The sequence below is a fragment of the Pseudopodoces humilis genome, chromosome 1 (genome assembly GCF_049639895.1).
Source record: "Pseudopodoces humilis isolate 2021_Gansu_Grassland_sample_001 chromosome 1, ASM4963989v1, whole genome shotgun sequence".
NCBI lineage: Eukaryota > Metazoa > Chordata > Aves > Passeriformes > Paridae > Pseudopodoces > Pseudopodoces humilis.
In genome coordinates, this window is record NC_142200.1 from 108156746 (window position 1) to 108175895 (window position 19150).

At 39.2% G+C, this 19150-nt stretch overlaps 1 protein-coding gene across 1 annotated transcript in view; it reads right to left on the reverse strand.

Moving 5' to 3' along the window:
• Nucleotides 1–19150, reverse strand: part of GLB1 (galactosidase beta 1) — a 41124-nt gene that overhangs the window by 1522 nt on the left and 20452 nt on the right. Inside the window, exons 8-15 of the mRNA XM_005519021.3 lie at nt 18801–18922; nt 18679–18719; nt 18088–18200; nt 15201–15275; nt 9587–9673; nt 8412–8525; nt 7252–7383; nt 3730–3969 (exon numbers count right to left, since the gene is read on the reverse strand). Coding sequence (XP_005519078.1) covers nt 3730–3969; nt 7252–7383; nt 8412–8525; nt 9587–9673; nt 15201–15275; nt 18088–18200; nt 18679–18719; nt 18801–18922 — 924 coding nt within the window. The remainder of the gene's footprint in view (nt 1–3729; nt 3970–7251; nt 7384–8411; nt 8526–9586; nt 9674–15200; nt 15276–18087; nt 18201–18678; nt 18720–18800; nt 18923–19150) is intronic.

Below are 19150 nucleotides of genomic sequence, written 5' to 3' on the forward strand. Positions count from 1 at the left end.
CAGAGATGAAATGACAAAATAGACTTAAGCATAACATTCTTGATATAGTAACTAAACTCCCTTCACCTTTCAGTTTGATTGAACACAAAGATAGAAAACCTGTACAAGAAAATGCTAATGACAGTCAAAAGTACTTAAATTCCCCGAGCAGTTAAAGCCATCACTAATATTTAAAAAAAAAGTGGTAAAATACTGCAGTAATTCCAAACATGACAATAATTAGGAAAACAACTGCATGCTCCTTGCATTGATTTTTGATCCAAGTTTAAGACCGAAACAAATCTGAAAACTGTATTTGCTTGAAGCTAATTGTTAAAAGGAGAATGAAGTCACAGAAGAAAAAAGCAGATCCTAATGCTGTTACACTTCTCTGTATAAGAACACAATACCTTGGTAGTCCCTGCTCTCTGATTTCAAGGCCAAGATACAGCTTGTCTGGACACATAAAATTCAGATGTCTCTTTTATTTGTAATAACTTAGTTGACAAAAGTACTTGTGAAATGACACTGCAATAAAGTACTGTTGTAGTTACACACAACCATTAAAAGCCTTGGGATCTGCTAGTATTATTTTAAATATGATAAAATTGTGGCATACAAATTCTTAAAATTGCTTTTTAAAGTTGAGGTGGTCAGAACCCCTAGCTCAAAATACTGTCCTAACATCATAAATGCCTTAAATTCAAAAGATAAAAAAAAAAAAAGGGCAAGGAAAAAAGGAAAAAAGTCAAAACACTAATTTATCTATAGACACATTGAAGTGACATACATGCATATTTTTCCAAAAGTCTATAAATTGGCAGGCTACAGAACATTTAGTAGAACTCTAAACTGACTCCTACAGAGCTGAGCTGAGTCTTGGTTCTCAAGCAAGACAGAGCGAGGATATACTGCTGATTTGCATAAATAATTTGCTTTTACTCCTCCAAAGTCTCCTTTCCCTGTACATCAAACAAGAGCTCAGTATCAAGAAAAGGGATTGGAACAGATAACCGCATCCATGTTTTTCCCTCTTGGTTTGGTCCTTGGTAATCAAAACATAGAGGAAAACCAGACTCATGGCATGGATATACACTGATAAACATAACAAAATTGTCTGAATCAGTGGAAAGTAGGAATTTTACTGCATTCAGTGATACATAAAGTTGTCTGGGATAGCTGAAATAAGAATATTTCAACACAATTTACAGAAGCACAAATGTAACATAACAAGTACTGCTGTTCAAGCTGCTTTAGTGGTATTTTTCTAGTACTTTTCCTTTTTTGGGTATTTATGAAAACAAATTTTATGAAACTCACAAGAGAAACTTTTTAAGGAGTTGGTAATGTACAAATGCTGTTATTTCACCTCTGTATCCACTTCCGTGGTACAAGATCCTATCTTGCACTGTTCCGCCAAGGTGTTAATAAACCTTGACCTCAAGTGCTTTTTTCTTTTTTAAATCAAGTTTGTCTTTATTCAGGCTCACTACTTTCTGTAGTAAGTTTAGAGGAAAACATGGCATGAACACCAACTCCCCACGCACAAGATGGATGAGTGTACACACTAGACAGTAGCCCTCCTCTCACAGAGAATGACAGTAACCTGTGGGAAGTAAGTTTTTACTGTGGGAATCAACTGCACTAGAGCTCTGATGCAGCAGATATGATCAGACAGGTCTCTGTTTCAGATCTGAATCAGTCACTGGTTGTACTCCTTTTTCCAGTAAAGTGAAGAACTTAAATTTCTCAACTCCAAATTGTCTTTATTAACATGGCAGTTTCTAAAGACTCCACACTCAGGACTAAACAAGCAAATTATGACATTATATCTACTAAATACACCCTAGAAAAAATAAAAGAGGGAGGAATTTCATCTTCACTAGCAAGATTTCCTTTAGCAGGGACAGCAATTATAGCCCATGATTCCACAGAAAACAAGAGCAGTCCTGACTCCAAATCCTCTTTTCTTCTGAAGAAAAAAAAAAGGTCCAATAAATCTAAATATTCACTCAGTGGCTTGTATGCTTAAGGACATGAGGAATCATGTGAGAGTGGAGTAAGTTTTATTACTACTGAAGGGTTTAAAAAGTTCTGAAGGCAAGAAAGCTATAACATAGGTCCTGACTGTTAATACTGCACCTCTCCTTCCAGGTTGTCTCTCATGCTATATTCCTTGCCTTTGCAAAGGCAGAACCATCATTAGGACTTTAAGTTTTCTTGATAAGTGCTGCTTCTGTGGTTTTTCAACTACTCAGATAGGTGAGTTTTAACCCCTATTAAGAATCCCACTCCACACTTAAGCTATTTACACAGTACCATGAAAGGAACTTAGGCCCACATACAGTGGAACCTGAGTGGAATTTACACTCTTTAAGGCTCTCTACCTTAAAGGCATTTGCTCATTTGTAAAGTTAACTGAAAGTCTCAGTTTCCAGGTATCTTACTTAAAACTCTTGTCCAATCCATATAAAGCTTGAAGGATAAATTCAACAGCCAAACTTAAGTTCATCAAGAATCTCTTCCCAGGACTGCTTTACAAACTATGTTTTACAAACTATGTAAAACAGAGCTTTCCACAGATCAGAGGAAAAGATTTCTACCAGTACCTAAGAATTCTCGGACTACCTTGCCATTTTAAATATGAATTTTCCAACTGGCAAGTACAGCCACCTCACTTCCTGAAGAAGATTTATGATTGATAGGGTCACAGAACTTACTAAAAGGGTCTAAGATTCCAGTTGCCATGAGAAAAAGCTATTTTTTGAATTTTATTCAGCAATCGTGTGACATCCACGCATATAGGAACAGGGACTAAGTCAGGCTTCCTCATCCAGCGTCATCGACACCAAGAGCATGCATTGAATCACAGGCTTCTGCATACTGTGAAGTGCTTTAACTGCTACAATACTGGCAGTGGAGAGAAATTAACAGCAGCTCCTTCTCCCACTTTATTTTAATAGCAGTAAATTGTTTTAGAAAAGAACAATTTTGCTACCTAACACTGCCACAGGCACCTTCCCTAAAGCCTAGACTTTAAATGCTAAGGCTTCCAAGAGAAGTAGCAGTTCAGTGCACACACTCCACTCTCTGTGCCTCCTACCAGGTAGCTGAGCTGCTACTCACCCATCCTGCATGCTGGTAGTTTGAAAGATGGCACTGTGAAAACACACTCCTTCGTGCTCTAGCTACACTCCAGCCCTGTGAGAAATTACCCTTGGCAAAGATGCCCACAAGCTTCTCACAGCAGTGCTCCATAATCCATTCAGTCCAGGTATTGGTAACTTTCTCCATGCATTAGATCCTTATCTGTGGCACATCACCAGCCAGAAAGTCCAACACTCTTTATGTTTTGCAACAGGATCCATACAGCACACAGCACCTCAAATATGATCCAAGAAAACCCCACACAACTAAATGCAACTCTTCTAAACAGACTGACAGTTAATCTTTCTCACTGTTGAAAAACTGGGGTGGACTGGTTCAGTTGCCTTGGTTTTGTTTTTTTTTTGTGATGCTCTGCTTTCTAGATCAACACCATGTATCTTTTGAATATGTTCCCCTTTTCTCAATGTTTTATCTTCAGATTTACTTAAAGCAAAGAATCTATTTCTTAGTAATTTGAATAAATTAGACACCCACCACTACGACCAGCTTCTACCCATCTAAGAGAGGTGGACTTTGATTGTCCATAGAAGTTTTGGTAGCTTTCTAAGTGGACTTTGAAGTTTATACAGCAAAAACTTGTACCTTTGTCCAACCAGGAAAATTGACGTAGGTGTCTTGTGGCAAGTCTGGAATCCCTCCAGGAATTGAAAGAGTACCAGTGTAAAATGTAGGTACTTCGTAACTAAGTGCTTTGACAGCAGATCTCTTTGAGTGATGAAGGAGATAAATAATGCCATAGTTCACTGCTCCATCTATGTCTAGAGGATAGATTTCCCATCCAACAAGTACATCTTCAGCAAGAGTTAAATTTGAAACTAGACCCTAGGAGGAAGAAAAAAAACCAACACAAAAATATAATTAGTTTGTGTTATTGAAGTTATTTGGCTGCAACTATAAATCAGCCACAAATAAAAACTGAACCAAAGTAACAGCTGGTTGCCAATCTGTGTATGAAAAAATAAGCATCTGGTCATAACACCTTATCAAGTTATAAGCTTTGCTTAAAGGGCTTTACTTATTCTCTGTGAAAGATCTTTTCCTCTTCAAAATTTTAGGCTTTCATTGATACACAAAGGTTTTTTCAAATTCTTTTCCTGTAACTGGGAAAATTTCTCTTTTGCTTTAACATGAACATGATTCCAAAACCTGAGGCTTAATAAAAAGGAGAAGCAACATTAAATATCATTAAGCCTGAGATACCATCACTTGGTAGCACTGAGTCACTAACCCAAGCCATTAACTTGCACAACAGCAGAGAAAGTCGTAATTACTTCCCACAAATCTTCAGGTAAGATACAGCATCATAAAATCAATGCACTTGCCTAATTCAGTGAAATACTTTCAGTTTACAGTCAGCTTCAAGCCCATGGAATCCCATCTCGTTTCTATGCGACCATGTACACAGTGTTTCACAGCACACTGGGGTACTTGCACACCAAATGCCCAAGCAAGGTAAGGTCATAATTTAACAAGAAAGAAAAGAACATCAAGTTACCCCTGCACACATCCTAATTTTTTTATAGTTCCTAAAGTGGTGTTTCAGTGCAATGCAAGGGGTTGGTTTTAACTGCTTGAATAGATGCTGCATAGAAGCTGGTTTTCACTGCAACACAAGTTATGTTGCAAACATCACACATCAAACATGAACAAGCAAAACCACAGTTTCCATGGCTTTGTAGAGCTGATTGTGTGTCTGTTGCGATATCTCATAAGCATTGCACTGTCTCCAAAAGGCTCACCATCTGTACAAGCACTAAGTGGTTTTCTCTACCTAATATCCACTTTACAGAACAGGAGCTTATTTTGCATATGTCAAAATAAAATACCTGTAAATGTCAAGTTAAGTGACAAAAATTTTCTGTACAACCTAGACTCTACTCTGTCTAGCAATCAATCGAAGTAATGCAACATAACTTTAGGCTGAACCTTTTAACCTGCCTCCCTAAGTTCATCTGTAGGCACTATGAACAGGGTGATTCTTCAAATTATATTAAGTGCCTACTAAACATTCTTACTTAGTCTGCCTAAGAATACACATTCAATGATCCTTATCTGGAGAAGATTAGTAGGAACTAAGTACCAGTTTCTCTGCTATTGTGCAAGTTAATATCTTGGGCTACTGACTCAGTGTACCAATATGTGGATATAAATTTTCTAAGTAAAAAAGAGATATAGATGGCAGTGTGCATGTGAGAAGAGACATAAAAAAACAGAAACCACACTCTTCCTTTGTGTCCTTTAACAATTACTTAGATCAACAGGATGTTTTAAAACCAAAATCCTTTCAAGATTCCTTGCCAAAAGCTAGATGCCTAGCTCCATTTCAAGCTCAAAAACTGAAAAAACTCCAGCAAACAAAACCCTGAAAATTTATCCTCTTTGCTAAAAAATTCTAGGCTTCACAAGGCAGGAACCTCTTCCCCTAAATGGATTTTCAAAAACACATGAACTTTTAAGTTTCCAACATCAACACGAAGGAGAGCATGAGGGCTGGATTCTACAGAAAGAAGCAACACACATAGTCCAAAGCTGCCCAAGGAAGATTGCCTTTCTTGGCAACCTACAACCTACATTTAGAGGATTATTTGCACCATGGACATGTCTCTTAAACCCGATTTCACTCTTAAACTGTTAAAAGGTATAAGTCTAAATTTCTGCTCAACCATAGCAATTGAGCAGCTCCTTAATCCAACCTCTAAACCTTTATTCACTTGCCTTAATTTAACACTAAATATATAGGTTTCCTTATCATCTGACCTGTTAATAAACAAATAAAAGCAACGTTTCTGCTGCCTCAACATGAAGGCTAAACACTGGGGTACCAGCTTCCTTCCCCTGCCACTCAGATAAAGGCAAAGTACCTTGAAGAAACAGTATGAACACAGCTGGCACTACTGCATCCTAATAGTATCAAAAATAAAGAAAAAAAACGCATGCTGTGAAATTATACACAGCACAAACATAATACAGGACTGACCTCCACAGCTCTCCTGTCTTTTATCGATTATCTCACAGCACTGGGGATCTCATTAAATCTAAAACCAGAAAAGTTGCTGTTTTGCCCCTGCCCTTCCTAGTGCTACATTAGTGGTACCTCTGTGGTATGGGGTTTAAATGGCAAGGGTTTGTTAGCAAGGGAAGCTCCAGCAGGGGCTTTTCCGAGAAGATGCCAAAAGCTGCCCCATGTAAGACAAAGACAGTTCCAGCTGATTCTGAAACAGACCCACTGCTGTGCCCATCAGTTATTCTGGGAGCACCTCTTTGATGAAATATTTAAGAATAAATTGTGTTCCCCAAGTTGAGTTTGTTTTGACCATGACAGTAATTTCTGAGTGATCCCCTTGTCCTTATCTTGAACCACAAACCCTTCATTACATTTTCTCCCCCTCTCCATTTGGTGGAAGAGGAGTGACAGAACGGGCACATGGCTTTGCAGGCACACGGATGCCAGCCAAGATCAACCCACCACGGCCACTCATGCATGGAGGTGCCAGTCCCAAAGTGTAGCACACACCCAGAAACTCAGGGAAGCACTCTGATAATTGTCTCTGAACTTTGAAATGGCACTTTTGCATGCTAAAGTGCTCATGGACAGCCTATTCCAGCCACAGTCGAGTACTGCAAGGGTACACTGCTGACAAATTAAATGGGACAAGAACAAAAATAAAAAGGTGTATTTATGTACACACACATACATCCCCCCAGCTTCCAAAAGCAATCCAAGGATTCACAAGACTCAAAGTGCAATCAAGTTCTGGACCAATTTCCAGCCCATTTTTTGAGTTTATGGAAACAATTTTAATAATGTTATCTACAAACTCATCTGAACCAGAAAATCTGGGGGTTTTTTGTGGGTGAGGCTTTGGCTGACAATGTAAGTGAACAAACAAATAAAGTTTAAAAGATGTCTAGCAGCTTTTAATTTCACATTGATTTTGGTGACTGGAAAAATTCAGATCGAAACTAGTGACTAGCTATATTTTAGGTAAAGTTACAGCTGTCTAATCCTGACCTTTTTGCTCTTGCTAATTTATTACTTTCTTTTTAACCTGTGAAAAAGATGAAAAGCCATCACAATCCAATAACTCATTAGATTTTACTTACCTTAAAATCATTATTGTATCTACCAAAGTTGACTCGGCCCATATTCTCTACCAAGATGTCCAGATTTGCTCCAGCTTGCCCAGTTATATTTATCATTAGTGATTTGTCCCTTTCAAGGACACCCTGAGGTATCTACATGAATTACAACAAGAAGAAAACAATAACCACTGAAAACCAAAAATGCTCTGTTATTTGTTTTTTTAACTTGCATGAAGAAATTAAATGTGACAAAGGAAAAAAAGAATAAAGAAAACCCCTTTCCTCTCCACCTCCTGCATGCGAGTGCACACACACACACACACAAAGGGTTCCTACATCAGCATTCACATTTCAGTACATCAACTGCATGTGATAGTGGGTTTTGATGCATCTGATTCACAAAAAACAAGTTCCCAAATTTAGTCCAGTGACAAAAGATTTTGGCAATATCAGTGATTTAATCATTGACTTCATCTTCCAATTATGTGTGCACCAATATTTAGTTCTATTTATTCCTATTCCCACAACACAAGGAAAAATAAGCTTGACCTGGACACAAAGGTGGTGAGAGTCAATATGGGTCAAATATTAACTAAAAAATTGACTGCAAAATACATGCATCTATATTAGCTCTCATTAAGCAAGGCTAAAAGCCTGCTTATGGAATGAAAGACTAGGTTCACATTCTGTACAATAAACTTCTTTGGTTTTTTTTGAAACTGTGGTTAGGAGCCAGTTTCATAAGGTAGGACATAAGCTCAGGCTTCCTCCTTCTTCCACCCTCAAAGGAAGTAAAAAGAGAATACTAGTAAAAAAATCTTAGCAAATACTGCAGAAATCCACCAAGTATATCAGTATATATCAGTAACATATTCCATAAACCTTCAAGTAAATCTATTCCCTAGGTCTTTTATTCACCTCAGTCATTAATATGTATCAACATTCAAATATGTCAAAAATGGCAAGAAAATAGGTAGCCATGTTTTTTGAAATACTAATTTGAACATCTGGTATGAATCATAAGGAAGTATATACTTCCTTATTCCCTCATGTGATTAAATAAGATCAGGGTTGCTTTGATGAGGAAAGGAGGAAAAAAAACCCAAAAACCTAGTCTGCATCCTCGACTTTCATGAAGGCCCCTGATGGCAAAAATTAATACCAGCAAACAATGTTTTTACCCCATCAACAGAGACATAGGCACGATCATGGACTCCATTGAAAGGTGAAGACAGTGGTGTTGGCTCCACACAGTTCTTTGGAAGTGTAGTTCTATACAGTACATACCCAAAATACTAGGAAAAGAAAAGAAAAAAGAAAAAACCCAACGTTTTAATGAACCAAGTCATTCTGTAGTTTCAATTCAGGTCATGAATTAAAAATATCCAACATTTCTGCCTACATGCCTGCACTGAAATGATAACTTTCATTCACTTCAGACAGTGACTATCACAGACATCATTTCAGACTGGCGTTTACTTTGACCTTTAGGTAATGGGTGACCTTTATGGAAACTGGTAAAAACCCCTTTATAACTGACTTTATATAAAAAATCTTGTAAGTTCACTTCTCACCCAGTGCCCATAAATTGATACATTCATCAAGTCAAAATTATCAAATAAGCCATTAAATACTACATGGTTTACATCAGGAACATTTTGGAATAATTTTCACTAAGTTCCTCATCAGGAATGGAAAAAAATAAGTCATAGCCATTCCTGAGACCTTAACAGGCCTGGGTAACTAATGAACTTCAAAAAAAGGCAAGTGCAGGGCCCTGCATCTGGAGAATAATAACTCCATGCACCAGCACAGGCTGGGGGCTGATCTGCTGGGAAGCAGCTCTGTGGAGAAGGACCTGGGGGTCCTGGTGGACAACAAGCTGTCCCTCAGCCAGCAGTGCCGGGGGCCAAGGAGGCCAATGGTATCCTGGGGGCATGAGGAAGAACATGGACAGCAGGTCCTCAGCCCTGCTGAGGCCACATCTGGAATGTTGTGTCCAGTTCTGGGCTCCTCAGGAAAAGAGGACAAGAACTACTGGAGCAGATCCAGCAGACAGCTATGAAGATGATAAAAAAAAGTCTCTTAAGACCTGAAAACTAATACTTCAGAGAGGAGAGAAATCAAGGAGAGCCAAAACAGCACAGACACCTACATCCCTAGGAAGAAGAAAACCTCAGGTGCAAAACAGGAGCACTGTAGAATATGACAAGTCCTCCAATGTAAAAATATAATACTATTACTTGTGTGCTATATAAAAGTGTAAGACATGACATAAGAAGAGTAATACCAATGGAGGGTTGTTCAAATAAACTGCACAAAATTACTGCAAAGTACCTGCTGAAGGAATCCTCACCTGCTTTAGCTCAACAAAAGTCAGTGGGTAAGTGCTTCTCACTGCTCCAGGTGACAGTCCACCAAGAGCCTCCAACACAGTGCCTGCCTGCAGCACAGAAAAGCCAGATATATGAAGGTCAGTAAGTTTCAGTCCAAATATAGCAGCTTGCACATCCAGCCATCAAGTCAGCTAGCTCCATGTGCCCAGAAAGTTAACAAATCTTTATACCATCCTTTCAAGAACATTTAAAATGCAATATAGCAGAGACAACGGAGTTCAAGAGAGAACTCCGAAAGAAACATGCCACATGTATAGCAGAGTTTAAATAAAAACTGATGTTCTAATTTTGCTATGCATTCATAAAAATAAAAGTGACCCTTTATTACTTAACTAGAACTACCCCAGGAGTTTCTCACAAACATTGTATAAACAAACAAAACTGCTCTGGATGATAAATACAAAGCAATATATTATCTAAATTTTGCTCAGTTATATTTAGAATCAAGATAGGGAAAATGCCACTGATTCCCACTGAGTTACTCTGGAATCATTCTGAGCTAAGTAGGGATACAGTTTAATTCCATCAAGAGCCATCCAAGATGAATTTACCTTATTTAGTCTTAAATTATTTTAGAAACTCTAAGGCTGTAATTAAGTTGTCATATGTAAGTAGCTGGACTGGTTTTAATGAGACTGGGAGCAAGGTTTAAGATAGTCACACAGATAAATACCTCGCTAAATAAGGAGTTAGATGTGCACAATTAAATTGCCTTTTATTGCCATTATGGAATATTCTACCCCATCTATGATTCTCTCTCAAACACCACTATCTGTTTTAGGTGAGTCAAAATGCACATAATATGCTTAGCGTCTTACAAGCTCAAAAAATCAACTGCATGTGATTTTTCATTAAAGATGACAGTCTGTTTCCCCAGAATTATTGTCACTGTTCAGTGGTAACTACACGCTGGACATTCAAATACCTCTCATATACCAGATTTACATTCAAATCCTTAATAAGAAAAAAAAAAAGGAAAAAAAGGTACTTAAAATCAAGTAAAACTATACTGTAAGAGTACTCAGCAAAACTTCACACAGTACAAACTTCTGTAGGTACTTCAGTAACAGAAATATTGAATTTTTGCAGAACTTACATGAAAGTTGTACTGAAATATTAAAATGTGCATACAGTATTTTGCAATGATCAAACAGAAGGCAGCATGAATTATCTACATACACATAATTAAGTCTGCAGTTTTGGCTGGGAGTTAATTTTCTTCACAGTAGTTAGCATGGGGCTGTGTTTTGGATTCTTGCTAAGACTGCTGATAACACATGGATACTTTGGTCATTGCTGAACAGGGCTTACACAGAATGAAGAACTTTTCTGCTTCTCTCACCAGAGAGTAGGCTGGGGATGCACAAGAAACTGGGAGGAAAGACAGCCAGGCCAGCTGACACCCCTGACCAAAGGGATATCCTGTGCCATTGGTGGCATGTGCAGCAATAAAAGCTGGAGGAAAAAGGAGGAGGTTTGGCATGACAGTGTTTATCTTGCCAAGTAACCAACACACATCAATTGTTCAAAAGGTATGTGATGTGGTACTCTGGAACACAGTTTAGTGAAGAACACAGTAGTGGCAGGGTTAAAGCTTGGACTCAGTAATCTTAGAGGGTCCTTTTCCAACATTAATGATTCTGTGATGGAGCCTTGCCTCCCTGGGGAAGGCTGACACAAAGGTAGTAGCAAATGAGCTCCTTATTTGGCTTTACTCATGCGTGCAGTTTTTGCTTTACCTACTGAACTGTCTTTATCTCAACCCACAAATTTTCACACCTTTCTGATTCTCTCCCCCACCCGACTGGGGGAGAGAGTGAGTGGCTGCATGGTGCTCAGCTGCCTACCAGGATTAAACCACAACAACCATGTAGACACAGATCTAAACAGACTTCTGAAATGAGCTTGTCTTAACTCTAGCTAGGAATAAGCAAGTAAAAGGATGCCATAAGTATATAAAAGGTAAAACCAACACTACCTGGAGGTTGGGACAAGCTCACTAGCCTACAGCTAAGCATGTTCACTTGGGCAAGAAGACTGCCGGTGAAACATGGCTTGCAACATTTTGATGAAAGTAGTTTGCTCTTATGTTTTCAGTTTAAAAGTTGTACCTAAAATAGCAATCATCTTTCTTACAGTAAAATTTCCCAAACATTCTAGACTGCATACATGGTCCACTCCTTATTTTGTGTTCCTCCAAAGGAGCCAGTAATGTTACAGCAATATCCAGAACTTGCCACACCACAAGAGAGATTAAGCTACCGGGTCTTCAACAGGAACTGTGAAGCAAGAGATGCACAAACACTGAAAAAGGTAATTATAGAATTTTACAGTCCTATGGGCATTAACAGTCCAAGCCCTAGGTGGATAGCAAAACCAGAAATGAATACAAGCAGCATTAGGGACATGGTTGGCACCTGAATGAGTTACTTAGCAGCAATGAATGCTGCTTTGTGCCTTGCTGACCTGAGTATTAGCAGCTTGTACATGTGCCTCTTTGACTTTTTTTTTAAGTTCCTGCTACCAAAGGGGCTTCTATTCTGAATATTGCTAAACCATGTATGATTCACTTAGGGATTGGTAGAAGTTTGTTTATTTGAAACTTCAGTAGTTTATTTTTGTTCAGCTTTTCAGTCTTCAGCGGTACATATAAAAAAACCTTCAAGACAAAATCTAGTCTTGCTGCAAATTCCTGTTGACTGCTACTTCGTGGACAATTAGTACCACAAGAGAAATTTAACAGTAAACTTAAAACTTACAAATATTGTCAGGAATTTTAGAAAACAACCTGTAAACTGCTAAAAAAAACCCCAACAACCCAATACTTTTTTAATCCTCCAAAGCAAAGTCTTCAAAACCCAAGTGTAAGGTCAAGCATGAAAGAAAAAAAGAAACTAAACAGCTCCAACAGGAATTTCAACTCCTGTTTGCTTAACCTCCTTCTAGCCCCAACACACACCAGCACTGCCTGCTACTTGCTATTGCTTGAGCTCTCCACATATCCCAAGACTTGAGTACTTCTCCAGAACTTACAAGTCTGCAGGCTGCTGTGCTAGGGAAAGCACTTCCTTGTGACCAAGCACTTCTCAGGGCCCCCCCAGGTGGTGACCAGAAACTACCACCTGCTCACAAGCCTGCACAGCCACATGGACACATCACAGGAACTAAGATTCATTTATTTCCTTCTGGAAAGAATACTTCCCAAGTTCTGGGGCTTAAATCCTTAAAACCTATAATCTTGTTCACACTTCTGGAGCGCATCTACTGCTATTCTGCCTTTGCCTGACCTCACTCCTCATCTTCAATACTTCTCTTTTACATCTATGCAACAACATTTTTTCCTTATCACCTGCTTTCCTGCCTTTGCTCTTACATAGCAATGTCAGTGTTTCCAACATCTTTAACAAATTGTATTTTTCCCACCCAGGAGGATTTTTAAAATAAATCAATAGCTCAGAATGAACAATTGCCTCATCAGGGGAGTTGGTACTCAAGGACTGAACTGTGACAGAATATCTTGAGGAAAAAAAAGATAGAGAGCAGCCTGCTCTGGTTACATGTACCTCCATAAAGTACATCATACGACCCCTGAAAATACTCGAGAGTCTCCTTTCTCTCATCGTTTCTGCAAAAGTGTCAAGGGAGCTGGTTCACTGGAGCAGATTCAATGCTCTCCATGGCAGATTGCCTGCTGGACCTGAGCTGCAGAGTGAAGATCCACACAGTACCTGTGTTAGTACTGATTGTCACTGCAAACGACATAGCTAGGAAGTTTACTGTTACCAAAGCTAAGTGATATTATTTAGAATATTCCCTCTCTGATATTCACAATACATTAAGGCTTCTCCACACAACCAGGTGCATTGGAACTGGTTCCAGCTGGGGCTAGAATGGAGCTGGGAAGGTGGCTTTGGGCTGGCACAATACAAACCCTCTGTGATTGGAGACTCATCTTGTGTTGCAAGGTAACCCAGCAGAGTAAACTACTGCTGAAGTTAAGCTGCAGGTCATAGAGCAAAAGGCTGCCTCCTTCACAGAAAACAGTTCCAGAGGCTCTCAGTGCAGACGGCAGTGTATGTACAGGCATGACAGGAACCTTACATCTGGTGGTTTAGACATGCCATCTGCATTTCTAAAACTGATGCCTGGAGAATGTAACGCTTCTCAAAAAATCAGAAAATGTAGAAGGTGCAGATCAGGTCAAGGATGTAATATATCTGAGCAAGTTTGGTCATCTGACTCTTTTGTGAGAGTCCAGCAGCATTCATTTCTTGAAGGCATGAAAGTTCTTCATTCTAGTGAAACTGGACAGCCTTATCTGAGAGCCATGACCCATGACAAGATGTAAGAGTCAAAATCTGAAAACTGGGCTGCCAAGTCCTTGCAACCAAAGACAGCAGCCACAGTGGTGGGCATAGCGATAAGAGCCTATAATTAGTCACTACTGCCAGTTCAGTGAAACCTCATATGGCAAGAAGACACTCAAAGGTTGTTGAAAGTGATATAGATCTCTTTCAGCTTCACAGGTGAACTGCTTTTATGTAAAAAATACTTCTGCCCACCACTTGAGTGGAATGACTTGAAAATGCCTGCAAAGCCTTATCACTAGTAAATTTTGCAATGCTTCAGCTGCAGAGATGAGATATATCACTAACTGGAAAAATAACTTCCAAATTGAAATTACAAAGTATAAAATCAAAGCATTAGGAGTTACAGTATCCAGCACATCAACTGCAGTAATCCTCCATCTCAAAACTTGTCTGTGCCCAGCAGAAAGAATATAGCCAAGTTCGTACCTGCTGTCTCTTCTACTGCCCATTAAACCATCCACTTCACTCACTGCAGAAACCTAGGTCTCAAATGTAACTCACAAAAAATTGTTCAAAGAAAGTGCTCGGTCCTAAAATGATGGTGCTGTGGTCAAGCCCCAGATACTTGTGAGGTGACCAGCTATACACCTATTGTCAGACAGGATATAGCAAGGCTGGGTTCTGAGTGCTTAGTTCTGGCTGCTTTTCCCTCGGCAGGAAACTGATTTAATTCCTCTCATCAGCTACAGATCTTGTCAGAAACTTTATCAATAAGACTTTCAAATTTATCAAAAACGTTCCACTTTCAAAATGTATATGCCTAGAAGTATTTAAAATACATATATCCTACTTTTCCTACCACTTTGAATGCATTACCAGCTACAAAAACACTCTTTGTTGTAAGTCTCACGGTAACATTCCCCCAGCTGCATTACTGATACATGAGTTATCTTTAACAACTATGAATCTGTTGTGTTAATAATATATTAATTTCAGTTTAGCAAAGCTTCAGGCACATACTGCATTTTATAAACACTATCTTTTTACAGCCAGGCAAGATGCATTTGATCATTTTCTAACATAGCCATGATTCCTAGGTCCCAAGCTCTGCCCCCTCCTTCCTCTAAGTTTGCTTGCAAGGTTTTCCTCTTTATTTTGTAGGATATCTAGAGCCTCTTGTGATACCCTCATGAACTTTTTTTTATTAAAATCAAACAGAGAGCATTATGAAAAGATACACAGTGTATTAGAGATGTTAATTTACCTTCTGCAAGTGAACCTTCCCATATGCAAATTTGGGTGTTGTTGGAGGGATAAGACCTTCTGGTAACTGCTTATACTAGAAAGAGAAGGAGGAAAAAAACCACACACACAAGTTAAATACAAACACACTTTAACTGAATTCTTGCTTTAGACTTCACAACTTAGAAAACTATAACTTTGGCTTAAAGTAAATAACCTCCCTAAAGGTTACCGCTGCATCTAGTCTTAAGATGGAGATCTTTTTTTAAAGGAAAAAATCTGACTTGATCATGTATGGTGAACAATTTTTAAGAACTATTCAACACTAGTTAAAAAGCATAATGAACAAAGTGAACTATCAAAATTCCCAGTACCCTTGGAGCCCTCCTGTGGCTACAGCCTGAGTTACTCCTACTCCACAGCTTTTCTGCAGTCCTCTACCCAATTCATGGGAGTTGAGTCAACCATTCAAAATCTGTAGGACAGTATTTCCACCTGATCCTTCATCAGCAAAACTTCCTTACAGGAATTATTAGCGTCTTGTGCCTTTCCTTTCAGTGTTACTATATTCCACCACTACCACCTGCTACTCCATTACTGCCTGGGCTGGGGTCTTTGAGAAACAAACCTGGAGACCACAGCTCCATGAACCCCTGAGGAGACATCTTCAGCTTCCCTCTGTTCCTGCTCTAGACAACTGTGCAATAAGTCATAACAAAGAAATGCTCTGACCACCCATCTACTTCTGGTTTCTTCTTGTCCTATACTTTTAAGAAGATCACCTGAAATCAGAAGACAGAAGGGATGAAGGGCCTCCACTCACTACTTTCCTGGACACCTCTGAGGTGTTGCAGACAAGACAGTGGCTTTCTGCCCACCAGTTCGGCCTTCTCCTTTCTGCACCTACAGCCTTCTTTTCTCCTTGCCATCATCCCCTCCTCCTGCTCCTGCCACTGCTTAATAGCCACTCTTCCTCTCTGTTCCTTCATTAACTAGACCATGGCCTGTCTGCACATTAGAGAAAAAACTTCTGCAGATGAGACACATATATGAACAAGCAATCCAAGCCTACATTTTAATAAACATGCACAAAAGACCACCCTTGTGAAGTGTCTCCATCTGCAAATTTGGTGAATTTGGAGTGCTTACCTTGTCAGGTTTGTTTTTTTTAATAAATTTGATTAGAGGTTGAAAGGGTTTTTGGTTTAGTTGGGGGTTTGTGTTTTGTTTTCAACAGACCACACCAGTATAATTCCCAAAGCTATCCTGTGAATTGTCAGTTATGGATGGCTAAAAGCCTGATCTACATTTCTAGTAAGAAGTGAATTTCTTCTCCTTTGTATTGGAAAACAATCAAGATACCCAGATTTAAAGAAAACAAAAGTCGTATTCATCCAAGAAGAGAAGTCAAAAGCAGGAAATTTCAGCTCAAATAGCAAAAATTAAGAGAATGGTCTCAGCAATTGAAAGAAACTGTAGACTGAAATTCTTCATTACATTTTTTAGCTAACGGAAACTGTAAAGGAAGACTTTAATGTTATCCTTGTAGCACAGCTAACATGTTGAACACAGTCATTTGTTACAGGCAACTTCATTTTCTTTCATCAGCTTCACCTCAAACTGCAACTGAGTAGATCAGTTGTTACAGGTTTAGAATCCACAGCAGTGGTAAGAAAGCTTCACTGAACATCTATGGACATGCAAAGTAAGAAACAAACCAACCACACCAAAAGATGACCCAATACATCTGAGTGAACATTTTACATCTTATCAAGGCTCTCTCACTGCACTAGAATACTACTTACATCTCAGAGAGGGGTCTTGCACCTTGAAGAAAACAACAACTGTGGATTTCTCTGGTGAGAAAAGCTGTACCAAGACAGGAAACTCCCCTTGGAAAGGCCATCAAAACTATCCCATCAATTTATCCCATCAGGCTTAGGGATAATGGTGAAATTGAAGAAAAAACACAACACAGCAAGCCTTCCACAGTTACAGAGATAAAGGCATTCCCCGTGCTAGAGAAAGTGTAGTACACTTTTGAGAGATCTGCTCTCAGAATAAAAGTATCTTCTAGTGAATAAAAATGTTGCTAGTATGCAACAGGATAGTGACTACAAGCTGAGCCTTTGGATTCACATGGAACCTGCTTTTAAGCCTCATCTGAACAGCCTCTAATACAAGGCTATTTAAACCCAGACACAGGTTCCATGTTTTACTTCAATCTCCAGTTTGTGGAGACACTGTGCATTTTTACAGCAAGGCAAAGCTGGTCCCACCCACTAGCTGCAGTTTGTGAAAACACAAAACCAAGATGTGTTCTTTTGAGTAAGCCTGGTCTTTCTCACAGAGGCCCAAAACCTCAAAGTGAAGTTTGGGACAGACAACTAAAGCACCAAACTGCAGCACAAGCACACATCAGGCTGATATCAGGTCATGAGTCTAAGCTGAGTGAATGGCTGTCTGATGCTGCAAGGTAAAGGCTCTGTACACTCCTCCTCCATCTCTACTCCCAGATAAACCCTTCCCACCTCCCTCTGCTCCCCTTGTGGCAGCAGTGGCTCTCATCTGACTGAATGAGCTGATTCACCTTACTGACCTTGAAAGAAAACAAATACAGCAAAAAAAGGAGAGCTGAACCATGTCAGCATCAGACCTATACCAGTATCCTCTCCTCTATAAGGGAGGAAGCCATTGGGACAGAAAGAATAGCTAGAGAGGTGCAAGATCTTTTACTTTTTGTAATAAGAAGTTGCAGTTAGGTTGGCCTAATTGTCTTGTTCCATTTCACTTCCCCCAACTGCAGAAAATAGTAAATTGAGAAGTAAATTACACCAACACAAGAACAAGAGTGCACCGGGTATGGATGTTTCAAACAACCATTCTAAAAATGTCCTGGGGACACTCACCATACCAATGACTTTTCTCAAGGCAAAATACTTTTCTGTCAGATCTCCCGCCTCGCTCAGGGGAGCATCATAGTCATAACTCGTGGGCTGAGGCATATAAGGCATATTAGCACCTAAGGGAGGAGGAAAAAAGAAAAATACATGGTTCAATATAACCAGTGCAAGATATGTTTTTTTTCCAAAGGTATCAACTTTCAGAATTCTTTCCAATTACTGCCAGACTCTGCTACATTTTTAGATTCAGTGTAGGCCTTAATGTTTGGGATTTGGCATAAATCAGTCAAATTTGATGATAGAGGATGTTCTCTTTGTGAGCTTACACCACTCTGTGAAATAATCTAAAAATAAACACATTTATCTGTGTTTCAACTGTTTCACAGCACTGAGTGAAGCAGAAGTAGCCTTGGCAAAGACAAATAGCATGTGGGTTTAGCAAAACATGTCGGCAAAAAACAAAGAACAGCTAGTGCAGTGCAGTCATGTCTTTTGCCATATGCAAGTAGGCACAACTTACTCTTTCACAAAATACATTACTACCTAATTCATAAACAGCTCCCCTCCACCACTAGTAAAATTTAAATAATTTCTTACCATTCCAATAGGCAAAGTTAGTTCCGCCTATAAACATGTACCTAAAAAGAAAAAAAATCAGGTTTTGCTGAACTGGGAAAAGAAATCCCCCCAGAATTAAGCTCTACTGAACACACACTTACAGGTTAACGTTAGCACCACGTGCCAGGATTTCATTAAGTGTTTTAGCTATAGTTTCTGCGGGCACAACAGAATGACGGTGCCCCCAGTGATCCAACCATCCAGTATAAAACTCAGAATTAACCTGAAAGGAGGAAGGGCAAAAGAGGAAGGGAAAACATGAAGAGGGAACAAGAACAGAATGCATTGTGAATTAAGGCTCCTAACTGTAAGAGGGAAGGAAAAAAAAGCACCTTGACTAATTTGAGCCATTTTTAAACTACTATAAATACAGCAAAGTACATCAGTCCTTTTCAGCAGACTACAGGACAAAGGAATTAAAGGATTGTTTCAATAATTTTATAGGGACACT